The sequence below is a fragment of the Malurus melanocephalus genome, unplaced genomic scaffold (genome assembly GCF_030028575.1).
Source record: "Malurus melanocephalus ecotype Western Australia unplaced genomic scaffold, MMel_1.1 scaffold_25, whole genome shotgun sequence".
Lineage (NCBI taxonomy): Eukaryota > Metazoa > Chordata > Aves > Passeriformes > Maluridae > Malurus > Malurus melanocephalus.
The window spans coordinates 3,464,326-3,488,201 of NW_026623257.1; the positions used below are offsets into that span (position 1 = coordinate 3,464,326).

Consider the following 23,876-nt stretch of genomic DNA (forward strand, 5'->3'; position numbering starts at 1 on the left):
TTTAAATATAACATTGTGGAAATGATACCTATATATTTTTTTTTTTTTTTTTTTAAATATAACATTGTGGAAATGATACCTATATATATGTAGTATATAATATAGTATATTATTATTATGTGGAAATATTTCTTTCATCTGTATAGAAGCTGTGCTAAACTTTAGCTTTTCTTCATATTGCTTGTGAAATCTAATAGAAATGTACTGTGGTATTCTTATAAATGCTGATTTTTCTTCATTATCTTACTGTTAAGAAACAAATAGTTTCCACATAATTCTGCAACTAGTCTAGGGAGCAAAGTATTCTATGTTATAATTGAGTCAATTGATTGAAGAAATCAGACTTGATATAACTTGAAGTTCAAAATGCATCTATTGTATAAAGAAAATTCCTTCTCCAGCAACAGACTGAGCAGGGGCATTAAAGCCATAATTATAGATCACCTACACCCATGGAGGTGCTGCTAGGCTCTGCCAGTCTAATACTAAGATAAAAAAAGTTCCAAATCTTATTTTCCAATTTTTGACCAACATGCTTATTAATAATTCTATGTTCTTCTAGATTCCATTGAATACTGCACATGAAGAATCTCAGGGATCTATTTTAAATACCTTAAAAAAAATTAAATAAATAAACAATCTTATGGAAACATCGCATGTCTTTTAATGCTTCAATATATATATGGGTATAATCMGCAGGTAAATGAAGCAACTCTTTTATCATTCTCCTACATAATGCTGAATGAAACATCTTTTTTCTTTTTTTTTTTTCTTTTTTGTATGATATTTTGTCCATTTGCTACTCCATTTTTTTTATGCTAGCTAGATGGTAACCTCAACTTCCCTGCTGTTGGAGGACACAGGTAAAATCTTCCATGTTTCAGAGGAAAACCAGCATAGACTATAAAAYGATCTTCACCTAATCTGCTTTTCARCTGTCAGAGGAGTGTAGATTGAGCTCTAGACACAATTCAAAAGCAGAAATAAACTCACTTATCTGTGATTTGAAGGGAATTTCAAATGAATGTATATTTTRCATAAAAAGAAGTTAATGTTTGCAGCATATATAAGGTGATGACTTCTGCTTCTGCCTTTCTACATTCARAAAAAGATCCATACCATAATTTTCCTTCATATGCAAGAAAAACTCCACCGAATTTCCAAAATCCAATTTATAATTGCTTCCCTTCTTTGAAATACAACTTATTACAGATAATTAGCAGAGCTCTTATCTAGCATTTTCTCTTTTTATCTCCTGCTGGTTGTCAAACAAAACAGGACTGGGGAGTGAGTATGATCCCCAGAACATCAACTGTTCATGCTAATGAATTTCAACACTCTCCCTGGTATTTTGCTGTTCTGGCCCAACYGGGACTCTCACAGAACACCCAAGCACAGTCACTGTTATTAACATACACCCGAGATCCTTCTCAGGCAGTATGGAAAAGAGTGCACCAGGTTGGTTCCTCCCACTTTTCACAGTACCTCAACAATATTCCAACAGTCTGCAGGTCCTTAAGCATCTCTAAACAGCCTCACACACACACCGTGACACACTGTGACATGCAAATTCCTTTTGCAGTATGATAACACTGCTCTGTTGAGCTGCAATACAACTTTCACATTATTTCATAAATTCAAAAGAGAAAAAAAAACAACAAAACAAAACATGACAATGGAATCTGTGTTCCATTGGGTTCTACACAGAGTTCAGAAAAGGTACAAGGCCAAGGGCTGTGCATGTTGCCTGTGACATAAATTTAAAAAAGAGTGAATGATCCAGTACCAGTGCACAGCTCCAGAATCAGTGATGAAAATACTGGCTGACAACAAAAGCTTCAAAGACTGATTATAAAGGAGAAAAAYTGAGGATTCCTGATCAGGAATCTTGCTGTAATGATAGAATTTTAGCACAKAGACTACTGGCAAAGATGTAAAGGAAGAAGCATTGAGACGTGAGAATGTATGCTATGAGGGTAACTGTAGGCAGATGGGGAAAAATTGTGAGAAGAAAAAAAAAAGAAAAAAAGAGGAAACACATGAAGAAATGGGCAAATTATGTAATTCAGTGTTACAGTGAAAAATATGAAAAAAGCTATAATTAAACCATGCCTCTCTGGGAAGAAGGTCTTGCCAAGTTAGGAACTGACATTTTCATACTGCACAAAACAAAAACAAATTGAAAAAATTTACACATTTTTTTTTTTTAATTTCAATGTTGTACTTGTTCATTAAATATTAAATTGTTTTTCTTGTACTGTTGACATCATACAATGAAATATTAGAATAAGACAAAATTATAGGAAAAGAGGCAACCAGTACAAAATTTTTAATTTCAAAGAATTGCCATGCTGAACTTGTGTTGTTTGTATTCTCTTGAGTAGTAAGTAGATTTCTGTAGAAACAGATGTTACATGACATACCCAGCAGTTTCTGTAATAACATACCCAGTTATGAGCATTCTCAAAGAAACAGTGTAGAGCTTTTYCTTCAATGAAATACCACAAATTTTCACACAAATAAAAAGTATAGTCTTTCAGACACTAGCATGGAAATTTTCTGTTTTCAGTATCATCAGAGGTGTTAATTCTCATTATTACTCCATTACAGATTTAGATATGGTATCTTAGTGCATTGTGTTTACGTATAAGTAAAATACTGGAAAGTATTTGMAGTCTCACATAATATTTTTTTCTCATTAAATTAAAAAAAAAAATACAGATAAGATATCTAACCTTTTCACAAAGAAGGAAACTCTGTCTGGTTTTCCAAAGGCCACTCAGAATTAAGGATAGCAGAAAATTATCAAAGTTAATCATAGTGCCATGATACAGAAATTACGTCTCTAATGTTCTAGTCAGAGCTCTGTTCTTGAGGACAATCATAAGTAAATACATGCCAACAAAATGAATGGATATAAAAAAGTTTAGCCAAACTGCAATATTGACTGCATCCTGACAACTACTCTGATGTTCTAAGCCTTCAAATTTAATTGGTTTTGTTCTTTACCAAAAACCATTATAGGAACACATTTAGAGAAGAACTAGAAAGACAGCAAATTTTAGGAGCTTTGCACAGAACAAAAAAAATCTCACAATCTGCAGAAGCTACAGGAAGCTTAGTATAAAGACAGACATTGATGACCTAGAAAAGAGTTTACTGAAAGGGGAAAAAGTTATATCAACAATAGTAGCTTGAAAGGGAGCCAGGGGTTGTGTATTGGGAAATTTCTTTGGAATCTGAAAACATACCCTGACCRTAGTCAGGGAAGACAAGTGTATAGGACAGCAAAAATAGCAGTAAGATGGTGAGAACTACAAATCTAATTCTTCCAGGCCTGGGTGGAAAGACCTTTTTATCTCAATGGGTTTAAATGGTAAACTTCCCCTCTGAGGAGTATAAGAACCAGGATTCACTCAAGTTTAAAGAACTGACTGCTAAGGAAAATTAACAACTCCCACATGGAGAAAGAAATATTTATCTGATTCTTTGTATTGTACATGGCCCCATTTAATGATTTAAACTTTTTAATGATGCAAACTTTCTCCTATTTGAGCTGTTCATTGCAAATATGTCAACTAGCAGTTAAGATTAATCTCCACTGAGTTTGTGTCTGCCCATGGGAAATGCTGCATGGCTCTAATGCAGCAAGTCTTCACACTTTGAAGATGTGGTACTTCACTAAGCCAGACTGCACAACGTATACAAGGATGTTATCAGTCTTTTTATTTCCATCAACTCTGCCTTTTTGCATTGAGCTTCTGAACTTAGAAAAGAAAGGAGGCATAGTAAAATCAAGGAAGAAGAGATACAATGGTAACACCATGAAGGTGACTACTGGAGCAGTGCGGAGGATTCTCATTTATTATCCACAGTTGAGAATTTCTTTGACACATGCATTACAAGCACAGACAAGAGAAATGGAAGTGAAAAAAACAGAGTAAAATCCTGTTTATGTCTTAAAGCATGTTTCAATTTTCAGTTCTGCTTATATCAGCAGTTCAACTGCTATAAATTTTCTGAGAAGTCATAAACTAATTAAAACCAAAGAAGATATATTGGAATGATTTGCATTTCTTACATTTCTAACGTTGGAGCAGTTAATTTGTTTATGTGGAGTACATTGATAGGCATTTCTGTTTCATTTCTTTACTGATAACTCTTGTAAATATTTTTTCTTTTGTGCTGGCTTCAAAGCTATTGCCAGTGGGTAAAAAGCTATTGCAAGTTTCTAGTTCAGTGGGTGGCAAAAATAAAAAGTAACATAGAACATATTTTGGGCCTGAAATATAGTTATTTGCTTATTGTTGATTTGTGAATCACCAACAGGGTGCAGTCCAGAAAAGAAATGTAAGAATCTGTACACTATGTACTAAACTACATTTATGAACAATCTTAGAGGCAACGTTTTTAAATCAAAAAATTTTCAAAGATGTTCAGAAGCCTAAAGAAGGAAAATGTCTCCCTCTACAGTAGCTGATCCTGGWTTTTTTTTGCCCGTTATTCTCATGGCAGAATTCCTTCTTAACTTCCATCTGTTGATTCCATGATAATACCTGTTCAGTCATTCAATCCATTTGCAGTAACAGTCCTTCTGTGGACTGTACTTACAGTCACCATGTGTGATGCCAACTTTGCACTTTCTCAGATATCATTTGTCTCGAGTTACAGCTTGTTTTCTTTGCAGGATGACATGTCATGTAGTAACCTCAGTCCCACATTACCAAAGCAAGCACAACACTGTGATGTGAAAAAAAACGAGAGCTCTGTGTCTGTTTTCCCCTCATGTTGGGTTGCAAAGTGGGGGTTTCAATCCCACCTTTTTTAGATGCCACTTCAGATGTACTGGAGCAGACATGGTCTGGAGTCTGGTACACTCACTGGCAAATTTAAAGCCCTGAAGTCATTTCACAGACACATTGTCCAATACAGTAGGAAATAAGAATGGCAGAGAGATAAACAGAAAGTTCTGCAAGAAATTCACACTGGGATGGGATAAATTATTCCCTGGAGGTTGCTGTCCTCCTAAATAACAGCAATGATGAGAAATGAGAATTTTTTTTTCTTTACTATTTTTTGGTTTATGACACAAGGAAAAAGGTTAATATGTATCACAGGCATGGGTGAATGAACACATTATAAATTTCATTTTATACAGATGTCACTGAAATCACTGTGCCCCAGATTTTACAGAAAACCACATCTATATTTCTGTTGGTATTAATGCATCTTCTAACATAACATTAAGAAAAAGAAATCTCCAGAATTTTAGTATCAGAAAAATGGCGTACTTTTATTCAAATTCCAGAATATTYTCCTTCACTAGGCAATAATCAAAGAACCAGATCTTTGAGCTAAGTTGGCAGAGGGGAAAAATAAATTGCAAATACTTTTGTGATATGAAACCTTTGTCCTGAAGAAATAAAAGAAGCGGAGAACAAATGCTAAGCATTCTCTAGGGAGCTGTTCCTCATTGAAAGTAAGGTAAACTTAGGCTGCTATCAGAAGACAGCAATCTCAATTTATTGAAATAAGAGAATGCACCAATCTTATTGGCAGTGTTGGGTGAATGCAGGAAATTACAATACCACTGGAGCATCCATGGTAGACTGTATATCCTGTGATAAAAAATAGCATCAGCAAAACAGTGCTTTACAGTGCAGTAGATTCTTAAGTGTTCTAAGTGAACTGTTCTCTGAGGGTGCAATCTTTTTTCATCTCCTGAAAAGTGCAGTGTAAGTTCTGAAAGAGAAGTGTGTCTACATATTAATGGTTGGAAATATCATAATAATGACAAGTTCACATGCATTTTCCAGCAAACTAACAAATTTTGACAAATATATTCATAATTCTTTAAGCATATGGAATAGTATTGTTGTTATTTATAGTAACATATAAAATACAGTACAAGTCTAGAATTCAATTCATAGGAGAAAACCTGTTGTAAAGAACTTCTGTCATCTTTACTCTGATTTCCCAATGAAAGATGGKTTTAGCCCCATATTTCTCTGGGAARTTTTTAATGGCATATGCAAAAGCAGATACTTCTGATTAGGTAAAATGCATAATTTTGTGATATTACACACAAATAAAAAAGGGMTTACAAAATTATCTATAGCATCCTAATAATGCCTAGAACAGGGCTTACCTGAAATGGARGCCAAAGTTAGGAGAATAAAAGCAGACAAATTTAATGAAGGCCTATAGGTACATTCAGGGCAGACAAAGCCTACTMTGAGGCTACACCCAAAATGGACAGTGAATCACAAGATCTCCCCCTTTTATAAGTTCTGTCTTATTAACATATTGGGCCCTAATTCTCCAATTACACCTTCAGGTGATGATGTCAACCACCCCAAGCTTACTCCCCACAATCCAACGTTTACATATTCTGGGGCTCTGAGGCAGTAAAGTGTCTTGGAGTTTACAGTTGTGAGCAATGTTTTGTCTAAAATGCTGGGAATGGAGGTTTTTAGCACTTTATGTAGCCTAGAACTACCCACCAAAGCTACAGATGCATGAAGAATAGAAGCTAAAAATTGTTAAGACATCACTAAAAAAGAAAGTGAGGAGAACACAGACAACAATGTTACAGGTTATGCAGCATCTGATCTGCACATAAAAGCACAGCCGAAAATATACTTGGCTTCTCCGGCTTTAATAAAAATTGTAACCATTCTCTAGGCAGAATAAATTGTAAACAACCCTGTTTTCATTAAAATACCTTCATAAGTACAATTCCCAAACAATCAAAAAGGCATCTTCTCTGGGCTTGCTCYCTAAAGTTGCAGAAAATTATAACAATTTAATGCATTTTCTTTGTATAACAAAGAAATTCTATTCCAGCTCTTGTTCTGCCTTGCCCACATGAGCTTACATGCTTACAGATACTGCATCATTTTGTTGTCTGTCCTCTTGTTCATACTTGTAAGCCCTTACTCTTTCTGAATAGTACTTTTCCAGGATGTAATGAAACTCAAACAGCAACAAAGAATCTCTTGCTCCTTAAGAATATAGTAGAGAAAAAGTATTTTCCTTTTTTTTTCCCCTTTCAAAATAAAATTGTAGCACAAACAGAATACAGAAGGGGATCCAAGGAACTCTTAAGTTCTGCYGGATAGTATATTTGGTACAGCCTGTGACTCTCCTGACCTATATTTCTCAGAGGTTTTTAAGCTCTACATTGTGAGGATAAATATTCCACAAACAGAGATTTAATATAGTGGAGATTTCAGTTTAGAAAATGCACAAGTTCAGGCCCAAGAGATAAAAGTTTAACTGGTCAAATGATCCATTTTCTGGACTGAGGCTTTAATACCCATGTAGTCTGCTACAGCCATGGAGTAATTATTGACCTGAATCATAGATATGCTGGGATTGTACACTGCTGCATGGAAGCAGGTAGACAGGGACAAACTACAGACTCTTATTCTTGTACAAGCCCTAGATTTTAGCCAAAGTGCACAGGTAAAGCATAAATATTTTAAGAATCAGTAAGAACTGGTTCCACTGCTGTGGAGTCTGTGGGTAATCAAGGAGCAGGGGTATATTTATGCAAAAGTCTTTTTGGAGTCARAGAACAAATCTTTGTTGTTTGGGGCTATGAAAACAAGGGAAGAGAATATCTACTGGTATTTTTGTGAAATTATACCTTTTTCCTGAAGAAATAAGAGAGGATGACTGTATTAGAAGGTGACTACAAAAGAAACATAGTTACCTACAGCTACTATTGAGAACCACTTTCTACGTGACATAAGAAATTTGGGTTTTATCATTCTGAAAAAAAATTATCATTACTAAAAATTCTCCTAAGGCCATTTTAGTAGGCTTTTTCTTTAAAAACGTAACATAACAAAAAAACAAAGAAATAAACCCCTCCAAGAATGCAGGCCCATACAGAATTTGGAAATCCAGAGGTAAAAATAGCAGTTGTCTTCTGTTAAAAGCATTCTGAGTACTTTTAACATCTGATGCTCAAAAACATGAGTTTTCAAAAGTGCAATCTTGTCACAGACCTAAGAAAAGCCTTTTCTGCCCACCTTCTCTCAGCTTTTTCCTAGAATAGAAAACAAGAGAAAATCTGTTTCTCAACAGAAGTACATAAGAAATAGGAAACTTGTAAATGCTAGATAATTGCATATTGTGAATGCACTTCATAGGTGTTTCAGTGATACTTTATGTATAGATTATATCACAAAGAAAAGGTCCCTAATAAAGTACAGTGTTTAAACAATACATTCAAAGGGTCTTGTACCAAGCAAAATCATAACAAAGCGTTTGTTTTTAAGATAAATTATTTTTATTATTTGAGTTAATTGGTCATTTTTTTAATTATATGGCCAATTTGGAAGTTGCATTATTGGAGTCTCTGTAGGTGTGAGAAGCTTTACACAAAATGCTATGGGAAGTGYATGACTTTGTACTTCCTTAGGTGAAATAAAAGCATAATGCACAATAGCCCTTTACCTTAAAAGACATTTTTTTCAGCTCCTTCCTCTACTTCCCCCTGTCAAATCCAATCTAGGATATTCCAAACACTGCTTTCAGCTGTTGATTGCTAAGTCATTACTCGCCGTTCTTGGGGAAGAAACAAGAAGCAGCAAGTCCTTCTATCCAAAGGTGTGTATTTCCATTTAAAGCTTAATATTTCCATCCAAAGCATGACACTGCTGTATCAAAGGATTGTTAGAAGTTTTTGCCCTCTTATAAATCTGTGTAGTTAAATAACTTATGTGGTACTGAACACATATAATGCAGATCCAGCTTTAAATATGTTCAAACCCATAAAATATCTGCTTTGTCATGAGCCATAATTTTAGTAGAGCTATGCAAAAGCAGTTCATGATATAAGAATCTTGCATTGAAATGAACATGGCCACGGTCATTCACATGCAATCACAGCACAATACTCAATGAGCTTATTGGAAATTAAGACTAAAATACAAAAATCTATAATGGCACACCACCTTCAGTTCAGGAACAAGTCTGACTTTTGCTATAATGCCCCATCACAACCTGAGTGGGATTCATACATTAATCTGGGAAAGGGCTGGAGTGTCATTTAGAGAATATTTTAAATACATGAATTACCCTACTATTTTTATGATTATTTTATAGTAATAATAGTAATAGTAATAATAATAATAGTAATAATAATAATAATAATAATAATAATAATAATAATAATAATGTTGTATTGATCTCTTTTAAAAATAGATTATGTAAGTATTAATGTAGTCCAAACACATAGCATGATTTTTTTTCTGCTGTAAGTATAGTTAAACACTGGAAGAGATTCTTTAGGAAGATTATACAACCTCCTTCTTGAAAGATACATAAACATTTTAAAAAATCTATAAGGAATAGTTTCAATATCACTGCATGCACCAAATGTACTAGTGATGGAGTTAATGCATTAGAGAGGACTAGTGATCTGTAAAATCTCAGAAGGAACTACTACAAATATATAACTGTAAAATAAAGCAAATCCCACACACTTCCACACAGACATAGAAAGAAAACCACACAATGCACACATATACAAAATCTCAAGAGGCAAGCTTGGACAAACATTGGAAGTTTACTCTTACTTTCATCAGGTTGCAAAATGGAGACCACAAGGTAATACTTGACCAAGAGCAAGGCTACTTTAGGTTTGTGTTTTGGAAAGGTTAGACAGTTTTTTCACTCAAAAAATTTTCAGAAATTCTTGCTTGGGTGATTCTGAGGATTTTTCTCCTGGGCCTATCTGCTATGAATTTCTGATTATAATGTTCAGGCACACTTTGTTAGGAAGGGCATGAAGCAACAGACTATCATCCAGGAAGCACAGAAGGACCTGCTCTTGGTGTCATATCTRTAAAAGTAAGCATGAATTCCAATTTTTWWKSYWMYTTTTTTTTTTCTCCTTTAGGCARTAATTGGCAATAAYCTTTACAGTACCCCATCAGTGCTCTTCACCTAAAAGTAGGTCAAYTGAAATATTTTTCATTAATCCACTTTTCAAAAACATTACTGAATGTATGAAGTACAAATGTTAAAATAAAATGGAATATAGAACCAAAATGGAATATCTGATCATTCATAGTTTGCAATATATTGTGTACACGTGTCCATGATATCCAACAGCTCAGTGATGACCTATTACAATTTTCCCTTTCTGTCCAGAAATGCATGGAAATTGTTCTGTTCAATTGAGACATCCCAGACAAAATGGATTTGCATATTAGTTTTACCTTCATTATTCCTTAGAGTAAAGTTGGGATTCAAAGAAAGCCCTTCATCAAGAGAAAAATGGAATCTTGCRCCATTTGCAGAGTTATCTTTGTCCGTAGCAGTGATAGTCTGAATTACCTGAAATAAAAATTAACAGTGAATGTGTTGAAATTTGAACTTGACCCATATACTACCTGATCTCAGCAGCATGCTCAAGTTTACCTTATTTTAATTTTCTACTTGACTGTTGTTGAATTCAACAGATGAAATGACTGGGTCATTAACTCAGCWTATCTAGCAGGAAATATTTTAGAAACAACATTTCAGAGTCAGGTAAAAGYATCTAAAGGATCTGTACTTTCTGATGTTTTGATACGGTCAGGACCTGGTACAGAGATTATCCCCATCTGCATTGCATCCTCCTGACTTCCTGAATTACAGTTTCAGCTAAATGTCTGTTTTTATGGAGCCAAAAGACAGGCTGAAGCAGGATGGTCTACGGGAAGTGCCATCTGCTTTCTGCCCTAATAATTAGATGCACTTCAATATTGGTAAGGAAAAATAATTAACTAAAATAGCAGGACTATATTGYCATATTTCTGCTTAAAATTCCTGTTAAAAATCAGTTTTAAATTGCCAGAGAACAGAACAGGAGGAGCAGCAGCCACTCCTGGCTTTAGTTTAGTTTGCCCAAAAAGGAACAGAACTGGATGCAGCAACCATGTGTGAGAGAGGTATTTTTGAAAGGCAAGACCTTTGCCTTCAAAAGCCCTGGTGGTTTTTTAAATTTACTTTCAACTAAAATTGATCTAAGCTCTTGGAATGTGGGACCAAACAGTATTTCCACCTCTGCTTTCATTTTCATGCTGGGTCCTGAAACTCAAGTGCTAAAGTGGAATCCAATAAAAGTTGTTCCTGTGATATAGGCAGTGAAGCCCACACAGACTGCTGCACAGAGCTGATAGATATCCTGAGGGAAACATAAAAAGGGGAGGGAAAGTGCTCTTTTCATAAGAATTTTTCTGTTCAGTGTTCAGCTCTGGTCTGGACTGAACCTGAAACATAAACAGTGCTGGCTCTAGTGGTTTGGTCTGTTTTAAAACTGAACCACACAGTTCTCTACTCCATTCACATAAGAGAAGCAAAACAAATCTATTTTAACGCCGTGTTCTGGTTTGGGCTGGGGTTGAGTCAATTTTCTTCACAGTAGGTGGTATGGGGCTGTGGTTTTGATTTGTTCTGGAAAAAGTGTTGGTAACAGAGATGTTTCTGTCATTGCTCAGCAGGGCTTGCACAGCATCAGGGTCTTTCCTGGTCCTTTATCACCCCACCAGCRAGGGGGCTGGGGGTGCAGGAGAAGTTGTGGGRGGACACAGCCAGGACAGCTGACCACAGCTGACTGAAAGGATTTTCCATACCACATGATGTGATGCTCACTTATAAAGCTGGGGGAAGAAGAAGGAAGKAARGGATGTTTGGAGTGATGGTGTTTGTCTTCCAAAGTCAGCATTGCTACATGTGATGCTGCCCTGCTCTCCTGGAGATGGCTGAACACCTGCCTGCCTGTGGGAAGTGGTGATTTCCTTGCTTTGCTGTGCTTGCATGTGCAGCTTTGGCTATACCTATTAMACTGCMTTTATCTCAACCCAMAAGTTCTCTCACTTTTACTTTTCTGATTCTCTTCCCCATCCCACTGATGGGGGAGTGAATGGCTGCATGGGGATCAGTTAACCCCAGCTGGGGTTAAGTGAAGTGCAACAGAGTAAGATCAGTTTGAAGCAATCTGAAATACTTATAATCATGAATATGACTTTTACTAAAGTCATGGCAATATAGGTTGAAAATTTTGGCTAAAGCTAATTTTTCACTACTGAATTTTGCAAAGGTGGCACAACTGTTAGTGAAAGTACAATGTAAACACAGAAATATAAGATTTTCTTAGCTATACATATTTAGTACATAATATTGAAATGGTATGCAGCAAAGCAAGACAAAAACAGTGGGGTAGAAATATGTTTAAAAGAATCAGTTTCTATTATTCAAATACTAAAAATACTGTTAAATACCATACACATCTGTAAAAACTTCAGTTAAGACCATGAGAAAAAGATATGATTTTATTAAATACTATTTATAAATCCTCAGTGCTGCTTTTCAGTGAAATATAAGTCAATTTGCCATGCACCTTCAGCTTTTATTTGACAGCCTAGTGGATAAATTTTCATCCTGTTGCCCTTTGCTACATAAAACATTCAGTGACATTTTACAGAATGCTGCTTCAAGAGCATGCTATTTTGCAAAAAAAAAAATACCTTTGATCAAGGCCTCAGTGCCATACAACTCAAATTATTTGGTTTTGAGACTAACTTCATAACTTAAAATATACTTTCTATATGCCCAGATTTCGCATATGGAAGTTCAAGTATTCCCTGAATTCACAAATGCATGTAAAAAGTACAGCTTTTTTATACCAGATGGTATAGAAGCCATGCTTTTTCATGTAGAAAATAAACATTGCATGTTTAATAGGACAGGTCAAAGCATTTTTAGAGATCTGTTTCTAAACAGAAAGCTCAGACCCTTTCAGAAAAGATTTCTGACACATTCATTTAGAGGTGAGAAACAAATCTACGTGTCATCTTGACACCAAAATGTACCATTAACCCTTTCCTAATTAATTGGCCAACTACTGCCTATTAGCAGACATTAACATGTACCTGACAAAACTTGTTTAAAATAAAAATATAGACACATAATTTCAGCTGCAATAATGTCTAGCTGACAATACTGTTAGGATGAAGTTGAAGGACTATTCTATTTTTTTGTAAAGAAGGCAAGACATGTCAAGAAAAGACAATTTCAAGAACTGAGGAAAATTAATTGAAGAGTACAGAGAGGACATACTAAATTTTACTCAGAAYCTTTTTAGGACTAAATCAATAAACAAGTAAATATACACCTGRCAAAAATATAGCAGAGGCATTCCTTGCCAGCTGACACTAATTTCCTTTGTGGAAGATGGCAAAATGTAATTTTCCTACACTGGCTAAATTTCACAGTCTTTCACAAAATCAGTATATGTCTACAAGTCAGTATTCCCCAAGTCTGAATGTTATTTAAGATCAAATCACAGTTATTTATCTGCTTTAATATATAATATCTAGCAGGCTTCACTTGGAATCTGTTGTAGGAACTTGGTCTATCTGCTCAACTATATCATTACGAAGTGACTAAAGCTGTCACTTCAGCATGGAAATTATCATCTTCTCATATGCATTTTCATTTCTACATCCGTCAGGACTGGTCATTTAGGCTTAGGCCTTAAGCATTTGGGGTTTTTTTATGCAAAAAGTAGAACAACGGAGGCAAAAAGAAGCAGGAGACAGAGGCTCTGCAATCAGATGATACTGTGATTTCTCTTCATAGAAGCCTCTTCTGATGACAAAMAAGCAAACACAAAATGTCTGCCAGTGACAATCTACTGGTTAGTTTATCTCTCACTCAGTAATTTCAAAATAGATGTGCTGAGGACAGAAATAATGAGTCTTGCAGGACAGTGCAGCCTGGAAGTCTAAGTCAAGCAGATGCCCCCGTAGTACAGAATTTGTTCTTGAGGATAAGTCTTACGAAACACAGGATGATGGATAACTCAAAGTTGTACTGCTTTTGCAGTGATTCACAACTACTCGACTGGGAACACTTTTTAGTATATGGAATTAATGCTTGCATTAACAATTGCATTGTTCTGTAATCCATTTATTTGYCCCTAATATTTGTTGAACACCATCTTATTTATTTCTTTCCTTAGACTATACAGTAACATCTTCTGAGCAAAAACCACATACTTATGTGTTTTGTTTTGGCTTTTGTATAGTGCACAATTGTCACAATTTATCTGAAACCTTGCTATGAAATGTGAGGAAAAAATACTTTCATTTCATAAATGTAAAGCAGTCCTGTTAGCTGTAGAATACAACAGGAAGCTGGTCCAGCCTTTGGCATTAAACTACTGCTTTTAGAGTGCCTYGTGGTAGCAATTAATCTTGGTGTTAAACTATAGCTTTGCCTTGGTCTGGAGTCATTCAAACTTGCAAGAGCAGCTCAGGGGAAAATACAAGGCTGACCCAAATAGTGAGCAAATACTATTGTATCCCTTAAAGACCACGCCTATGAATTATCATTTGGAAAACTGTTGGAGAATTTAAAATTTGCTATGAAATATTAGCTACTCACCAGCAACAACAGATCCAGCAAAGAACAATTCTGAGATAGCGTCACTGCATACTTAACCTTATTATTGGTTACAACAATTTACATTTATTGTTAAATTATATAACGTAAAAGATATCAGAAAAAAAATGATAGCTATTGCAATTAATGCTTTAAAAGATATCAGAAAAAAATGAAAGCTATTGCAATCAATGTTTAAAAAATATTTTTTTCACATTAATTTGTTAAAATTCTTTTTTTGTTTTTCCATATTTGTCTTTATTGGATGTTCTCGGACCATTATTTTTGCTTTATAAGCATTTAATAAGAGATATTCAGTTGATAGACACACCTACTTAAATTTTCCAGGGCTTTAAATGAGGTGTTTCAATAAGAGCACTGAAGAAAACCATGCAGTCATTAGATAATAGGGAGGGTCCTTGCACACCTAATTTGTCTAAAGACAGGAAATAGGGTCTCTTCTGTAAATTGTCTATTCCACAAGGACAGAAAGTCACAGTGATTTCCTGCTTATGCTAGGYCACTTGTTGGTCAATGTAATAAAAAATGTCTTATGAAGAGTACRATTATCAGCCCACCAAATCTACTTATAATATTGAACTTTTCAAAGAAGAAAAGAGGGAGAGCTGACATTAAAGACCTTCCAATATTCAGCAGCCAGGCAATACAAAGACACCTGTAATTATACACAAAGCCTTAGCTTCACACACATGATGGTGACCTCTGATATGGGTATTACCACTAATGATACTGGTGTTAAGGCAGGAAGTTTTTTTGCACTCTGTGCTTACTAGTGGTTGAAAAGCAAAGCCACTCTTAGAAATTGCTATGAAAGTATTAATGATCAAAGCAGAAATCATCACATGTTATGAAGCACGAACTATTACAAGAATTATAAAGCACTGCATACCTGCATCTTGAATCTTGATTCTGTCTCAAGGTGAATAGAGAGGAATTGGAGAAAGTTTAAAGGAGGAAAAGATGAATGATCAAATGTCTGGAAGGGCTTTATCATGGATAGCCCCAGTTAAGTGGGACTCACTCAGTCTGGACAAGAGACATCGAAGGGACGATATGCTAGAGATTTATGCATGTTTCATCAATAATAAATAGGGATCAACTCCCTCTTTCTCTCCCAGGAGAGAAGACAGTCCCAATTGAAAACAGTATGGAAAGATTAAAAAAAAAAAAAAAAAGGCTAGGTCTTATTGAAGCATTCAATTAAACTGCAAAATTCCTTGGTGCRTGAGGTAGCAGATAYCAAAAAAGTTTATGTTTGTTGTAGGAAAAGCAAGACAGGTTCATATGAGATGGTTATTAAAGGASWATTRAAARTAGGAAAACCMCATTTGSATCAGGAAGTGACCTGCAAATGATKTGATACCWGGGAAATACTTRTGGTAAGTACCACACACMYTTGTCATGTTCTTATACTGTCCTTCAGGTGCCAGCSASTGAAGATAACTTTGATCARCCTTTAGTCAGACAAAGCATGGCATTTTTATAGTCTCAGATTTAAAAACAGAAATATGTCACTATGTATTTGTGTATATTGTGTTTAAGGATTTATATTCTTCAGGAAAAGATATTGCATGCAACCTGTGCAATAATGCAAAACAAGGATAGCATTGTGGGTAAAAACTTAATCTATGCAGAAAAGTGAAAGCACTTGGCAAAATTGTCAAAGCCTGGACTGCAATGAAGTGCATCAATCACAGGAGCAGTGCCTGGAATATGATTCATCTATTCAGTCTCAGATCTGACTCTCCCCACGCTCATAGTTGTGAAAAATCCATTGAAGATCCTTTGTGTAATGACCCTGCATAGACAAGGTCAGCCAATGCGCAAACAGCGAGGATGTGAGCCATGCTCACCAGCCATTCCAGTGAGCTGTGTTTGAAACATTGCTACTATGAGGCACTCTGATGGGAAATGTTAAATCTACTTCATTCACTGTGTTCAGGATAGTGGCTTGTCAAATTCTGTCCTTTATCTGACAGGAGTAAAGTTTTACCTGTCTTTATAGAAGATAGTTTGAGTATTTTGTTTTGCAGCAGGAAGAAAGAGATATTGAACAAATGCCAAAATCTTCTCCCTTCTGCCTAATGCAATTAAAATTTCAATCAAATGCAAAATGCTAAAATGAAATCAAAAAGAATGATATGCTCCACACTTCTGACACATGTGACATTAACAAAGTAATTATTCTTTATTACTGGAAGAAATATAGCTGTGAGAGTTACCTGACCAGGCTTTGTATTTTCACAGACGACTACATCATAATCTCTGGCAAGCTCTGGAAGATTGTCGTTGACGTCCAGGATTCTAACACCAACTGGAACGTGGCTCACTAGCCCAGGGTTGTCTGCAAAACACACAGGATGATATTAAGCCTTTTGAAATATTCAATATTCCATGTCATCCTCAATTTAAAAGTGGTTTATTAACACAATAACTAGATGAAAACTGGATGCAGCTACAGAAACATAGGCAACAACAGACTAAAAGATGTTTCTTGTGCTTCATTAACTGCTTTGAAAAAAAACAGCTTTTAAAAAAGTGGTTATGATTCTTAAGTCACTTAAATCAAATATAAGTTACTCTGGAAATGAAGAGGAAGAAAGCTGCTGGACTTATACTGTCACACTGTATGCTAAGAAATGATCAATTGTTTGGAAAYAAATGTTAAAGTGTCATCCTAGTATTGAATTAAATCTAATACAAAAAATATTAAAGCATTTTTCTTTTCCACAGTTCCCTAAAGAGTTTAGAAAATAAAATGCAAATATAATAATAAAATATGAATGCATAGGTACATATAAGTCTTTCCAAAGCTTGAGTTCAGGTTTCTCACAAGTTACTGTGCAATTTCATATAATAGTTAGAGTGTCTGGCTTCAGCAGAAGAAAAGAAAACAAGTTTAGCAGAAGTGAGTCTGGATTTGCAGGAAGAAAGCAATGTTTAAATAACAATGTCTTAGGCAGTGATCTATGATATTTTCGAGAGTGGCCCCTCAGAAAAATTTCATCCTCAAAAAAGCACAATAAATAGAATCCTTTCAAAGAGCAATACTTTCCACTTTCCATTTCAAAATGCAAAAAAAAAAAAAAAAAACAAAAAAAACCCACAATTTTTTTCAACCCATAACACCCTTGTTCTTGCTTCCAAGTATTAGGGTAATTTTATTTTTTTTTAAATAATTATATATTTAAGCTTTCTATAAATAAATAATATATATCCTCCGGATTGATACTAGTATCAATCACATAGATGACAAACTTCATTTTACATTCACCAATCAAATGAGACTATAGTAGACAGCAGAAGATAGTAAAGTCAATCTTTCAACTGCAACAAAATGGAATAACAGGGTACTATAGATCAACATTTTAAAAGTTCATGTGTGTGCCCACGATAAGAAAAGAAAAAAAAAAAACAAAGAGAGAAAAATTAGTAGTATAAACTTCATTCACCGTGGTTATTTTGATTGCAATTAATCTCTACCATTTTTCTGTTAAAAAGGGTCATTTGTAAAATGCCTAATACTTGTTACATCTTTAATGATCTCTGCTCAGAATTCTGGAAAGCACAGATTAGACACATACTTGGCTTTAAAGCAACCAGAGATGTAGATTCACAATGAAAGAATATATGAGAATGTTCAAGTTTATTTAACAAATGAGAGATCTATCCTTCTCTGTTTTCACATGGGATACTAACCAAAGCATCCAGCTCTTCATTCCCTCAGATTTTGCACATTCTCTTTTTAACTGATATGTGTATATTCACATGAAGATTTTAATTCACTTTTTCCCACATGTCTAGTAGAAAACTTTGAGGAAAGTCAAATGCCAGGGATGTATGAAGCGAAGGAGAAGAAAAATGGCATTTGGCTGTCCACTAAGTATTTGGGAGAAGGGAACCATTTATCTACCTTTGYTGTTATTTCTAAAGGAAGCAATCTTCTCTCCAGGAGAACATTTGCAGCATGAGTATTAACACAAAAATATGTTTGTTCCTTTCTTSCAGCTAGGTCAAGAGATTGTGCAGAACAGCACAACAGTAGATATTTAGCTTTTCTTCCTGCTCACTTAAATATCACTAATAACTCGTTTAGGTAACTTCCTCTGTCAACGTAATCAGACAATGAAATTACAAAAATCCTGTAGTTGCAATTACAGAACATTATATCTATGGGCCAAAGAAACTTTGATTTTGAGACTTTTTTGGGGAGGTTCTTGCACATAATTTGTTTGGTATATGAACTAGAAGTGGTATACATGGAAGCAAGGACACAATGCATATAAAGAGAGGACACAAAGTATAGCAAGGAGCTATAGGAGGAAGGCAGAGATCACTATAAAGGGTCAAAGATGAATAAATCCATTTTGAAGGAGCTTAATAAAATAGAATGAAGAATTTGAAGATATTAATTCTACAGAAAAAAATAAGAAGAGTTTTAGAGAGAAGGCAATAAAAATTGTGAATATTAGATAATAATAGGATCACTGAAAAATCTTAGTTGAAASGGACTTGTAGAGGTCACTGGTCCAGTTTCCAGCTCAAAGCAGGGCCATCTTCAAAGGTTTAAGGGGGCATATTACATCTGAGAGGAAGGGAGCAAAAAAGCAGGAAGAGGACAGGGCAGAGGGTACCACAGATAAAAGACTGCTCTGTACATCTGGAATGTTTGGAATAGCTACTGGGGAAGGAAAAATTAAACTTTTTAGTCCAGTGTGTGGCAAAAAATGGTTAAATACTTTTGTTTCAGTACCGTGTTGCAGTCCCCTTTGCCCCACCTTGAATGTGTCCTCTTGAATGCCTATCATTACTACCCAGAGCAGCCTTACTCTAGTCAGATTTGCAGCAGTTTTACAGAAAGATTTTAAGAAATTAAGAAACTTTACCTTTTTTTTTCCTTTTGCAGAAAAGGTAAAACTGCTGCTGTTTTGCAGTACAAGAATTTATAAATACCTCATCAGTTTGAAAGAGCTCTTCATGCACAAGGTAATATAAATAACTYTCTGGAAGCTGGTATCTCATGGGATCACTGACATTTGCAGGCAAATTTCCATACTGACAGGCTACTCACTACAAAATGCTAATGGGTACAGTATTAACACCACTTACAAAAACAGACTTGAAGAGTGTGCATACAACATAGATTTGCATGCAAGGTGGCAACAGTTTATAATGGGGGAAGAAAATGAGAAGGATTTGAAGGAAACACAAGAAAATACAATTTTCCTTTCTCTTWTTTTTTTTTTTCTTTTTTGTTTTCAAGAATCAGCATAGATTCCAATCTTTTTCAAATCTATAATTCACCTGTAATCTCCAAACTTCTCTAATAACTTGCASTTTTAATAGTTCATTTTTCTTAATCAGACAAATTTCTTGCAGCAGTTTGGCAGATTTTCAGTTTTTAAGATAATTGGTATTGACGTGTATTTCAAGCCTGTGCATTACACAATATTCTCTGTCCCATTAGCATTATGCCTCAAGTGTAGATTTTTCAAAGTGAATGCTCTCTGTTTTAAGGGGTAACCRAAGCAGAAACATTGCTCTGATTCACCTGTGCTAGGGACTTGTTTTCTTATGCTCGAGACTTTTCCCAGAATAAACAGTTCTTTTTCCAGAATACTAAACATCTGAAAAGTGAATCAATTTCATTATCAGATTCTCCATTGGCAAATTCACTATACATTTACAGAAGACCCTATCAAGAGCCAATGTGAAGCCTTGAATCCTCTCTCACATTAGTTTCTGTRGGTAAACTTTAAAAGCCCTATTTAAGAAGAGTTTTTTTTTTTTTAATCCATTTACTGATGTCTGAGAATTCCTTTTCACTTTAACAAAATTCCCATATGCTTTATGAAAATAAATTCTATCTGAATAGATAGAAGTCCTAACATCAACAATCTTTTGTAGGTTTATTTGCTCTTTACTTGTTTGGTTTTGTTTTCTCAGATTTTTTCAATTTTTTTTTTTTTTTTTTTTTTTTTTTTTTTTTTTTTTTTTTTTTTTTTTTTTTTTTTTTTTTTTTTTTTTTTTTTTTTTTTTTTTAAAGTTAGAATGGTAGCTAACTATAGACTGGTTCATAACTGTTTATTCTGTAAGTCCATTTTGAAATCTTTTCAAGACTTTACAAGGCAGACCAATACTTAGGAAATTCAACTAGTTCACTTTACCATTAAAGACAAGTACAAAGCACTCATCACACTTCTCTAGTCAAGATTAGTTTTAAAAATCTGGAAGAATAAACAGACTAGGAGGGGTAAAATATGCCACCAGAACAAAGCTAAAGCAATGAAAGAATGTCTAAAAATGCAAGTTAAAATGGAAATATTCATAAAACACCAAGTTTAATTGAGGATGGTGTAAATATGATAAACTAAATTCTCTGGCAAGGAGAAAATTATGCAGAAWCTAGGCATAAGTGTAATGTTCCAGTGTGCTTTTTTTTTAGGAAGTGGTTGCTTCTAAATAATGTTACCTGAAGTTGAATAGCAAATGTTTTTATTTTTGTTCCTCGTAGCAAAATTTAGCTTTTCACTAACGAACACGAAGCTGAAGGCACTGCTCACCTCTCTAGGATCATAGTAGTAGTGACAGCAGCAGTAGCTACAGAGGCAACAGCAATAATCATAGCATTGCRGTAGACTGAAAACATTTAGAGCTTTCAAGTTGGAAAGCCCCTTGTGCCTTAATTCAAGCAAAATTCTGCAACTCGCAGACAGTGTTGGTGTTGACCTCCTGATWAGAACAGGGCATATGAAAATATATCAGTTCTGTGGCCAGAAATGCCCATTTTCAGATTCTGTTACTGAGTCATAAAGCTTCAAACAGGGACMTAAATGCCACATGATTCCAAAGTCTATCCCTTCTCTGGTCACTTTGGTAGCCAAGAAGAGCCATACCCKATACCATCTTCAGATGATGATGTGTGAGTATCCTCATCATAGCTTTTCCCAAAGAGACAGGAGAAGAAAATCCAGCATGTCCAGARCCCAGTGATTAAACCAGTATAAATAGGGAATAAGCATTGAAATTGGAATTAAAAGCATCACTTCTTGAACTGGATGAACAACTAACTGCCCTTCAACAACTGCTGGAATTTTTTTAAATACCTTTTTTTGTAGGCTTTCCTTACTGCATTGATAAGTACATTTAAGAGAACAGCATATGCTGCTTCATCCACATGATTTTTGAATACTTTCATTTATTGCACCACTTCTCTGGGCAGCCTGTTCCAGTGCCTGACCACCCTGCCAGTGAAGAAATTTTTCTCAATATCAAGATGAAAATACCCCTGGTACAATGTAAAACCATTTCCTCTGGTCCTATTGCTTGTTACTTGGTTGAAAAGATGAATCTCCACCTTGCTGCAACCTCCTTTCAGGCAGTGGTAGAGAGAAACATCTTCTCCTTTCTCCAGGCTAAATGGTTGGATTCAATGACCCTAGAAGTCTTTGCCAAACTTAATGATTCTTTGATGCTATAAATTCATACTGTTGTGATGCATTAGTAGGCACGTTGCCAAAGCTGAAAGTAAACTGTGTGTCATTTGTAAGTTTGGACAGGGTACCAGTTTGGACTGTGTCCCGCTCTCACTAGTAAAAAAGTGAAGTTCTGAAGAAGAAATTGAGACCAAAAGACACTATGATGATTTTTCATATTGTACGAAAAAAAACCCCTTCAAATAAAAACTGAGACACAAATCTAGCAACAAACTCACTGATATTAAACAATCATTCTGCTGCCCACCAGATACAAAAGGTAAGGAGATTATAAAACTACAACAGCATTTGTTCTGATTTAGATTACTTTCTTAAAGATTTTCTAAAACATTTAGAAAACATTTTCTAAAATGTTCTTTCTTAAACATTTTCTAAAAACTAATTATTTGAAACAAAATATTAAGGATTATTCTTGGGTATGTGAAAAATTTCAAATGAGAAAATAAATTATCATAAATTCTTGTTCTTTACYTTCAATGCTATATGCCAGGAAGCTATTCCTCCAAAGATTTATTTCCTTCAGGCAATGAATATGTTTCTTTCATGTGTTTCAAAATAAATGGAAATGAATGGTGTATTTTTGTCTTTTGATTTCAATTTTTATAAAATAAATCAGCATATCTTTTAATAGCATTAAYAGGGCTACTGTGTATACTTGATTCCTCCCCTCTAGCTTCAGTTATCCTTCTCCATGACAGTCTCATGTAGTGCTACCAGGAGTAATATATTTTAATATCTTTCCAAAGTCTTGGTAAAGCCTTTTCTGCAGCCATAGAATGTGAGAAAGAACTGTCAAATTCTTCTCATTACTTGCTGTTTAATGATCTTAATATGAGCAGCAATACCTCTGTGATGCTAAAGAAGAGATATAACCACACCTCCCTATAACAATGCACTTTATCTGTTTGTTTGATGTAATTATGGGACTTCCATTATCCAGCATCTCAAAGGATTTTATATTTCACTGCTGCAAATTATTATTTGTCTCTGTGAATCCTGTTTTCCTCTGAATTATGTAAYTTTATTTTCCTGTTATTGTTTTTACCAAGACTTACTTTAAAACAATTATTTTATAATTAGAAAAGACACTTTAATGTTTTCAAACTCTAATTCTTGCAAAATAACTGTTCCAAATATTTATTCTTCTGASTTATAGTGGCTTTTCCCATATTCTAATTTGGAACAGGGTTTGTTGGCACTCTATGAAAATATGTCTGAAACTTATTTCTTTGAGTACTTTTTTGCAATGACTGGATTTTCCTGGTGTCTTTTCAATAGCACATCGGGTATTGCATATTTTGTCAATGAAGTGCTGCTCTAACTCAACACTTTAGTATTGTTTCCCCTGACAAAATATGAGGGATATGCATGGCAAAGTAAACACAGAAGATATATAAACAGAGACAAATATATCTGTTTGACTGGGTTTTTTTCCCCAATATCTGATTTTGTATAATACCTTGGAGATAACATTTGTTTTTGTTTTTGKTTTTGTTTGTTTGTTTGATTGYTTGTTTTTTTCTCYGTATAATCAGCTACATAATGAAGTCCCWTCAGTGTTTTGATTTCTAATCCATTACAGTATCAAAGCTCTGTGTATACAGTATCCTTTCATGTGGTCATTTTTTGTTGTCTCTTGGTAGCATTTTGTTGAGTCTGAGTGATCTGACAGAACCTGGCAGGAACATTGTAACTTCAGTTTTCCTGTTCTGTACAGCCTCTCCACAGCTTTACAAATTAGAAACTGTTTATCAAACCTTYGAAGTTTTTTCACCATTATATTCAAGCTGGTCTTTCAAGCAAATAGTGGAAAATTGCCTGATTTTCCATTTTCAGCCATTGCAGACCATTTTGGAGACACTCGGGAGCACGACAACTTCACCCCAAAATTATTGATGATCTAGTAAACCCAGC

The 23,876-nt window shown here is 34.8% G+C and overlaps 1 protein-coding gene across 2 annotated transcripts in view; it reads right to left on the bottom strand.

The window, feature by feature from the left end:
* Window positions 1-23,876, bottom strand: part of CDH18 (cadherin 18) — a 158,018-nt gene that overhangs the window by 5,592 nt on the left and 128,550 nt on the right. For both annotated transcript variants that reach the window (XM_057390393.1, XM_057390392.1), the window contains exons 8-9: window positions 16,689-16,810; window positions 10,236-10,353 (exon numbers count right to left, since the gene is read on the bottom strand). In XM_057390393.1, the coding sequence (XP_057246376.1) occupies window positions 10,236-10,353; window positions 16,689-16,810 (240 nt within the window). The remainder of the gene's footprint in view (window positions 1-10,235; window positions 10,354-16,688; window positions 16,811-23,876) is intronic.